Source organism: Sinocyclocheilus grahami, unplaced genomic scaffold (genome assembly GCF_001515645.1).
Source record: "Sinocyclocheilus grahami isolate Dianchi unplaced genomic scaffold, SAMN03320097.WGS_v1.1 scaffold260.1, whole genome shotgun sequence".
Lineage (NCBI taxonomy): Eukaryota > Metazoa > Chordata > Actinopteri > Cypriniformes > Cyprinidae > Sinocyclocheilus > Sinocyclocheilus grahami.
In genome coordinates, this window is record NW_015505439.1 from 99497 (window position 1) to 108768 (window position 9272).

A 9272-nucleotide genomic window follows, 5' to 3' on the forward strand; every position below is an offset into this window, starting at 1 on the left:
GAGCGGGAAGCCATCTTTAAAAAGACGCCGCAGAATGGCAGCTGCAGCACGCCGAAGATGAGCAGCACTGAATGGCAACCCCCGCTGATGCGCCGTAACACCAACGCCAACTGTTTCTTCCAAACACTCGCGGAGATTCGTCCTGAGAATGCTTGGCTCTGAAGCGAAAAGCTGATGTGCGTTTGCACGCGCTCTCCTTTTATACCCGCGCTGCGGGGCGGGGTGCGTGTGGCGAAACACGCATGCCAACTGTCATTGGCTTGTTTAGTTAACACTCGAAGGTGATTGGGCTCTCTGGCGAGATCCCAATTCATCAGTCACTGACGTAACGTAGAACGTGACTGACTGAATGGGAACCACTGATTTCTAGTCATGTCCTCTTTTGGAAGGCCAAACAAAGTAGTTTCGCTTTCACAATGAAACACACGGCGGGCTAGAGTGAGCGACGCGAGCGGGCTTGAGAACGGGCTTGAGAATACTTGAGATATTTAGTCTTGTTTCCAGGGGAAAATAAACTATATTAAGCGCATTTTGCTTAAAACAAGTAAAATTAAAAACAAGAGTATTCTTTTCTGTATATCTCTTGCACCATTTATATTGAGTGAACCCACCCTTACTGCAGCCATTAATAAAAGACAAATAACACATAAAACATCCCTTAAAAGAAAGGAAACAAACAAATCATGTTGTTTCAATCCACAACAGTCACATCATCGGTCCTCTCTGGACAGGCACATCTTACGTGCCCCTCCTGTCCATATCCGAAACACTTCATTGTTTCAGATGATGCAAAGACAAAATAGTCATATCCATCCATCTTAAATTTAAAGGCCACACTAAGTTAATCTGTTTCACTTTTCAGAAAAATGTGAACCTGGCGTCTAAAACATACAACATGTTTCAATAAAGGTTATTTACAACCTAGGGGATTTTTTTTTATTTGATTTTTCCATGCCTTGATAATTCTGCCAATAATAAAATCGTCCTTTATGAAAGGAGGAACATTTGACAATGTAATCTTCCTTGTTGGCTGAACCAAAGGCATTACTGGGGTAAACGTATCTTTTATTATTACCCCACTTTGAACTACACTGTTCACTTTCTCCACAGCGTCGAGAAAAACAACGACAGCACTATTCATTCTCGACGCTGACAAGATACTCTCATACCCGACGGCCTTTCCAACCGCCAAACTACATTCCTCAACAGAACAATTCATCACCGGCGCGATTTTAATTCCGTGTCTCCGTGAAAGACGCTCGAATTAGTGATGTCCGGTTCGCGAATGAATCGTTCAATTTAACCGGTTCTTCTTAGTGAACCGGTTGAACCAGTTCACAAAATCGGACTGAATCATTTGAAACGGTTCGCGTCTCCAGTAAGCATTAATCCACAAATTACTTAAATTATTCACTTTTTTAACATGGCTGACACTCCCTCTGAGTCGAAATAAACCAATATCCCGGAGTAATTAATTTACTCAAACAGTACACTGACTGAACTGCTGTGAAGAGAGAACTGAAGATGAACACGAGCAGAGCAGCCGGATAATGAACATACAAGCCCACTGCTGGAGCGGTTCTCGTTCTCGAGTCAAGAACCGGTTGCATCGGTTTTCGGATCACCAGTACACTGAACCGAGAACCGTTTCTTTCGGACATGTCCGATTTGAAAACCGATGAGCTGATGATACTGCGCATGCGCGATTCAGCGTGAAGCTACTGAACAGATTGCCTACTATGACTGACACAGCACGTCTGAACCGAACTGGTTGTTTTGGACAACTGATTCTGTGCTAATGTTATGAGCGCGGGTAAACCGAAGACTGAAGGGCAATCCGGCGAAACGTAAATTTCCTTAATTACAAATAAACCGTAATGGATTATACATAGTAAGCGGAGCATAGTTTCTTTTTTTTATTAATGAAAATAGAACAAATAACAAACAGAGCATAGCATAAGACAGTCAGTGCTATACAAAGTGTGATATTAATTAGTAACGGGCACTGAAAATAATAATATTTCATAATATTTTAAACATGTTAATGACTTTCTGTTTTTTAACAATTTCAAAGAAGATATAAAACAATCAAATTCCACTAAAAATACCTTAAATATTGGGGATGAATTTAAACATTTTTGTTTATGTATATAAAATTTTGCCAGTAATATGAATAAATTAACAATGTATTCAAGACCTTTGTTAACATTGTTTTCATAGTACACAATAATATCCTTTAAAGAAAAACAGTATTTATCCTTTACTAGATTAAAAATAAATTCTGCCAATTCCTTCCAAAAATTTTGGGTAATTTTACAATCAAAAATAAATGTGATAACACCTCTTTCTCATTTTTACAGAAGGAGCATAAATCATCAATATCAGAGTATCTTGAAATTATTGATTTAACAGGGTAGATGGTATGCAAAATTTTAAAATGTATTTCTTTAGTTTTGTTATTGATACAATATTTAAAGGGAATTAACCAAGCAGTCTTCCACTTAATATTATCAATAATAGAGTTCCAAAAGAATTTTCCTCTAGGTGTTACTTTATTTTGTTTTTGGAAAACAGTACAAATCTGTTGTATATATATATATATATATATATATATATATATATATATACATAAAATATATATTTAAGGTGGTCAAGTATCAAATAAAATATATTTTCTTCTTTAACAAGTTTGAAAAATTGCAATTATTTTGCATGTTTGTAGTAGTTCAAAGCTAACTAACTTTATTAACATTTCTATTCTATTTTAAAGATGCAGCTAAAATGCCTACTGTGCCCTGCAAAGGTTGGCCACTTGAGGCACCACCTGAGGTCACAGCATAAAATGAACAATCCAGAGGAAAGGCAAATTATGCTGCGCTTGGCCAGGGGGCGTGTCCGGCTACTTGACATCAGATGTCCCATGTGCAGCATCAATTACAGGAACATTAAACGGCACATCCAATTTTGCCATTGGTAATGGCATTTTCTTATCTGAAAATAGCATGCTTGTTTTTGTGGATTTATATTTAGATAAATCTTTTAAGATAATCGGTTTCTTTAGCCAAAGCAGGTGAAAAAAATTCTTAAGAAGCTCCAGCTGATGGTCAGTATAGACAAGCTGGAGAAACTCAGAGCTCAAAATCCGTCGGTTCCGATGGTGTCTCGGCTGGATGAAGGAGAAGAGGAGAGCCAGGTGGCACTCTCCCAGCCTTCAGAGGATTGTTTCCAGTTGTTGGGTAGGCCTAGAATGTTTCATGTAATAACACAGTAGTATTTTTTCACAAGATGGCAAAATAATTATTGTTTTTTGTGTGTGTGTGTTTTCATTGTAGAAGCAATGGAGAACGAGCTTAACCCCCAGGGAACCATGAGCCTGCTAGGTAGGTGTTAAGTGATCAATATATAATTATGTTCTATTATTTCTCCAAGAACAATACATTAACTGCTTTTTTTTTTTTGGTAGATACTCTCCTTGAGGATAATCCAATCTATTCAGTAAGTTTTAGTTGATCAGTTTGTTTATGTTTGTTAGATTCTGTTGTTTCTCTTTAACCATAACACCAAGCTTATTCTGTGTTGATGTTGCTTTGTGTGTTTCTTTTTTCATGTTTTGGTTCACCCTTTCCTGCAGGAGGACACGGACATCTCTACACTCGATCTGTCAGACTTTTGGAACTTTTAAACATTTAAATTGTTAAAAAAAAAAGTTTTACATGTACATATTTCTTGTAATTTTAACTATTTTATTGTAAGCAATTATGGCTTTTATATGGTTCGATTGTTTAATAATTTTTTTTAACACATTTTAAATACAATTATATCGTGAAATAATGTGCGTTAGTGTTTTACCCACTGTTCTTTGCGTGTGTTCACGGTGTGTGTGTATGTGTGTGTGTTCACTGCTGTGTGTGTGCACTTTGGATGGCTAAATGCAGAGCACTAATACCGAGTATGGGTCACCATACATGGCCACATGTCACGTCACTTTAATAATAAATGTGTCAAACATTAACTGATAATTAACATTTCATGTAAATAAAATGCTTACAAATGTCCTTAAACTTCTAATTGATATGATCATGCATATCTTGAAAATTACACGTTTGTTTACATTTTTACTGTAGTGCTTTCATCATTAAAATTTGTAAATAATTTTTTGTCTCTGTGTCACTGATTTATGTGGACAATGCACTAATACGTTATAATTTGTGATTGCAATGATTTTATTAATAATTAGGTTACTAAAATGTGTGGGAAAAATGACAGACAAGAAGTTTATATGTTGAAAAACACAAAATAATTTACTGAAACTTTTGCAAAATATGAAACAAGAACACACGAACGCTGACTATTAAAGATTAATGAAAAGAGAAAAAAAGGTTAGCAAAAATGGATAATAAAAAGTTAAATGATCTTCAACACCCCTCCCCTCACACACACACAAAAAAACACACAATCATAATTATATACATCAGAACATCAGGATCAGAAAGTCTTTTTGTGTTTGCGGCGCTGCTCCATGGCTATTTTGACAAATTCTGAGGCTTTTTTCTGACGGTTCATCCCCATTAAAGTGGTTGAGTTCGCTGAAAATATTGCTTTCTTCAACTTCAGAGGGGAGACGATTTTGTGGGTCACGTTGCTAGATAGAGCAGACTTAACTGGTGTCAACATCACCATTAGCTTGCCCCTTCTTGTTGGGTATCTTTTATGGGATGTGGATGATGTCTCCGAGGTTAACTGGGCTCCATCTCCTGCTCGTCCCTCTGCTCCTCCTTCCGCTTTCTCCCCTCCTTCTGCTCCTCCTTCTGCCGCTCCTTTCTGCCCTCCTTCCACCTTGCTTTGGCCAGTCTCCTCTGGATTCTCTTCTTCACGCTGTCAAAGGAGAAAAAAGACATGGTGAGAAATTGATCATGATCACGCAAAACTGTCTAACACGGTAGGCTCAATCTGTTTAGAGGATGTCATTTTACCTCGATGGACCCAGGACTGAACGCCCCAGACTCCTGATAATAGACCACCGTCTTCTCTTGACTGGTGCTGCCTGATGTGAGTTTTGGGGATTTTGGTGTACGCTTTTTTGACGCTTTGGACTTTTTTGCAGGCCGCTTCCGTTTTTTAGGTGTTGGCTGCTTTGGTGGGCTCCTCTCGGGACCCTCCAAGGCGGACTCAAAGAGCCTGCGGTGTTCCATGGCCTGCTGGGCAGACAAGTTTGTGACATAAAACTTGTCTGCTGTCCTGACATCGTGGCACATGAATTTAGAGATTTTCATGCTGTCTTCACTGGAGTGTGTGAACTTAGCCTGGAAAGACAGAGAAAGAGAGTAAAACAAGCGCCATTCTGAAGGCTACCAAAGATTCAGTACAGTACACAGTGAACATAGCATAACAGTTAAATGCACATTACAACTCATCAGTATTCATAATTAGCTTAAAAAAGTCTGTCCACGGAAATCCTGTGAAGGCCCCATCAAAGAAGTTACAGGTGGTCAATTGACACATGTAACTTATTTCACGGGGCCTCAACAGGCTTTCCGTGGACAATGCATTAATAGGTCATAATTTATGATTAAATAGATTTTACTGTTAGTTACTTACGTGGCTGGCGATGGAGGTCCGAACGTCAGTGAAGGTGGGGCAGCCAGGCAGGCCCATGGACTTCCACGCGTCCTGGAAATAATTATTTAAATTTTTGCAGGGGTTCAGCGTGGATGTGAAAAACAAATACTTTGCATCGGCCCTGCCTGGCAGCTTGTCTTTCAGCCCGAAGAATCTCTGTACCCAGCGGTACTCCTCCTCGGTCAGGGCAATTTGGGCTGGACCAAATGCCTGATTTGTCTTGTGGCTGGTCACCTGTGGACACACCAGAAACCACACAAGACACTCAGAAGAGGCAACAAACAAATCAAGCAGAGGTATGAAAAGCAAGTCAGATGCTCACATTAATGAGATATGCCTTCTGAGATGTTGATTTCTGGGCCGTCAGCACCTCCTGGAATGTTATGTTCTGAAATACACCCCCTCTGTGGCCATAGATTGAAGAAAGTAGTGCCGCAAAGTGCCCGTAAAACTGCCACAGTATCTTCTGTGTTGGGTCATTCTCCAGGAGGGCTACGGACAGGAGAAAGCAAAACGTCAAGGTTTCCGTTCTACAGTCAACAGCAGATAAGTACACTGAGTCAAAGCGAAGGTAAGACTACTTACTCAATAACTCCGGGATGGCCTGCGCCGCCTGGGTCCGGCACTTTAAAAGGGTGGCCTTGGCGATGACCCGAACCTCCTTTTTGGCTCTCACCGAAGTCCGGTGCATGGCCACGCCTCTCTTCAACGACTTGCGCACACTCAGCATTTCGCGCCGAAGACCGATCAAGGCGTTTTTTGACAGGCGGCATGACGGCGGAGGGGTTTCAGCAATGTATTTAATGAAGCAGCCGACATTCACCGCATAGTGCTGTATGGTCGTCGGCGTCATGTTTGCCTTTCGGAGGGAGCTGATCCAACTGCAAGAAGACAAGAAGTCCCTGGTTAAAGGAAAAATAAACTTTAATGACACCTAGCCAAAAACAGTAAACACTACTCACGCGTGTATATTGGCGGTGTTGTTTAGAAAACAGAAGTCCGACAGCCTGCTCTTGCCCTCGGCCATAAAGGCAATAAACTTCTTTATCCTGTAAATATGACCTCCGACGTTTTCCCTCAGTTTGGGGGTGGGATCCGGGCCTAGCTGGTGCCGCCTGTATTCCTCCAGGATCTCGTCTGCACACAAAAGTCAAAAGAGGAAGAGCAAAGTCATATTTATCACAGCATTTTGCAAAAAAATTAAATAAATAACGGCAAGAGAAGTGTCAGACTCACTCAGAACCGACACGTGATCGGGATAGTGCAGGGGGCTTTTTTCCCGTGGCTCCAGAGATGTGGAGGGCATCTCGTCACTGATGGAGGGCTGCTCGTCGCAGGTGGAGGGCTCCTCGCCTCCGACTGTGGGCTGCTGACTAGTCCAGGGCTCACCGGGCATAAAGGGCTGGACATCAGCCTCTAAGACCTCTTCCTTGGGGTTGTCCTCCTTTTCTTCTGGCCCGAGAGAGGAGAGGAGCTTTCGTGCCACCTGACCTGTACGAACAGCGCCCAAAGGAACCGACCTCCTGTTAAGGATTCGGTAGCGCCTGGTGACGTTCTTCAAACTCTCAGTAAGAATGTCTACTTGCTTGTTGAGGTCCATCACCTGGGATCTGAGGAATTCTTTTTGCTGCTTACAGCCTGTGTTCATGCACTGCTCTTCCTCTAGATCCTTTTTGCAAGGTGGCACGTCGGGTTCCTCTAGCTCCTGGTACTCCTCCAGGTCCAGCGTGGAAACCATTGGGATGGCTGGGTTGGAGGCCCTCAGGGCGATCAGCTTTTGGATGATCACTCTCCTCTTGCATTTGAGGAGAGCATCATCCTGCCCCACTGCTGAGATTTCACTGTGGGTGCGAATATGGCGGTCAAGTCTGTTAGAAAACTTGCCACATCCTGGAATCGGGCAGTGGCCTGCCCGGGCGTTGATGCGGCCTGACTCGATGGCCAGCAGCAGTTTCCTCTCCTCCTTGTTTTCGACCTTGTGGATGATAACAAGGTGCTGGCTGAGACGGGCATACATTCGCATGCACAGCGGACATGTCTCCACAGACATCTTGGCAATCAAAATTAGCACAAAAGAGCACAGGCAAGGAGATGTTCAGAGGTTAGTGGACTGGTGTTGAATGACTGGGTCCCTCACACAGGGTGTATAAAGACTTGGTTCAATTTCAAATGCAATGGAGTGCATTTTAAAGTAATTTACTCTACACTTACCTGAAAATGAAGTGCATTTTAAAGTAATTTATTCTACACTTACCTGAAAATGGAGTGCATTTTAAAGTAATTAACTCTACACTTACCTGAAAATGGAGTGCATTTTAAAGTAATTTATGAAAAATGGAGTGCATTTTAAAGTAATTTATTCTACACTTACCTGAAAATTGAGTGCATTTTAAAGAAATTTATTCTACACTTACCTGAAAATGGAGTGCATTTTAAAGTAATTTATTCTACACTTACCTGAAAATGGAGTGCATTTTAAAGAAATGTATTCTACACTTACCTGAAAATGGAGTGCATTTTAAAGTAATTTATTTTACACTTAGTGCATTTTAAAGTAATTTATTCTACACTTACCTGAAAATGGAGTGCATTTTAAAGTAATTTATTCTACACTTACCTGACAATGGAGTGCATTTTAAAGTAATTTATTCTACACTTACCTGAAAATTGAGTGCATTTTAAAGAAATTTATTCTACACTTACCTGAAAATGGAGTGAATTTTAAAGTAATTTATTCTACACTTACCTGAAAATGGAGTGCATTTTAAAGTAATTTATTCTACACTTACCTGAAAATGGAGTATATTTTAAAGTAATTTACTCCACACTTACCTGAAAATAAAGTGCATTTTAAAGGAATTTATTCTACACTTTAGATTTTAGATTACTGATATACTGGAATGCTGTCGTTTGATTTGTATTATTTGTATTTGTTATTCATTTTAATTTGAGTTAAATGATGTCTGTATTTATTATGTCTTTTTAGGTCCATCATTAAGTTTTAATTTTATTTAATTTTATTTGTGTTATTTTATTACTTCAACAAAATGTAAGTTATTTTAATACTTCAACAAACTAAATGTAAATTAAATAATATATATATTGAATTTATAAATGTGAATGTGTATATATATAAATAGCTTAATTTGCATAAAAATGCACTGTCCACGGAAAGCCTGTGGAGGCCCCATCAAATAAGTTACAGCTGTCACTTGTCACTTGCCCACCCATAACTTATTTGACGGGGCCTCCACAGGCTTTCTGTGGACAATGCATTAATAGGTCATATGTCATAAATACGATGATTTTATTGAGAAAAAACAGCTATACAGTGCTCAGGAAATGACGTCCAGCAGTGCAATGGCTTAATTTGCATAAAAATACACCGTCCACGGAAAGCCTGTGGAGGCCCCGTCAAATAAGTTACAGCTGTCACTTGTCACTTGCCCACCCGTAACTTATTTGACGGGGCCTCCACAGGCGTTCCATGGACAATGCATTAACGAGTCATAATTTAAGTTTTTAATCATTTTATTATGCAAAACGTACAGTGCTACACTCTGGAGACACCGTCTGACAAGTTCATATACATTAGAACTCATCAATATTCATATTTACCTCAAAAAAGGTCTGTCCACGGAAAACCTATTTAG

At 40.0% G+C, this 9272-nt stretch overlaps 1 protein-coding gene across 1 annotated transcript; it reads right to left on the reverse strand.

The window, feature by feature from the left end:
• Positions 1-3135: 3135 nt before the first annotated feature.
• On the reverse strand, positions 3136-6646 carry LOC107599098 (uncharacterized). The gene is made up of 7 exons (XM_016290600.1): positions 6582-6646; positions 6205-6500; positions 5942-6111; positions 5599-5853; positions 4974-5303; positions 4689-4875; positions 3136-3242 (listed from the first exon to the last, which is right to left on the reverse strand). The coding sequence occupies exons 1-7, from the start codon at positions 6644-6646 to the stop codon at positions 3136-3138; spliced, it is 1410 nt and encodes a 469-aa protein (XP_016146086.1).
• Positions 6647-9272: the final 2626 nt, after the last annotated feature.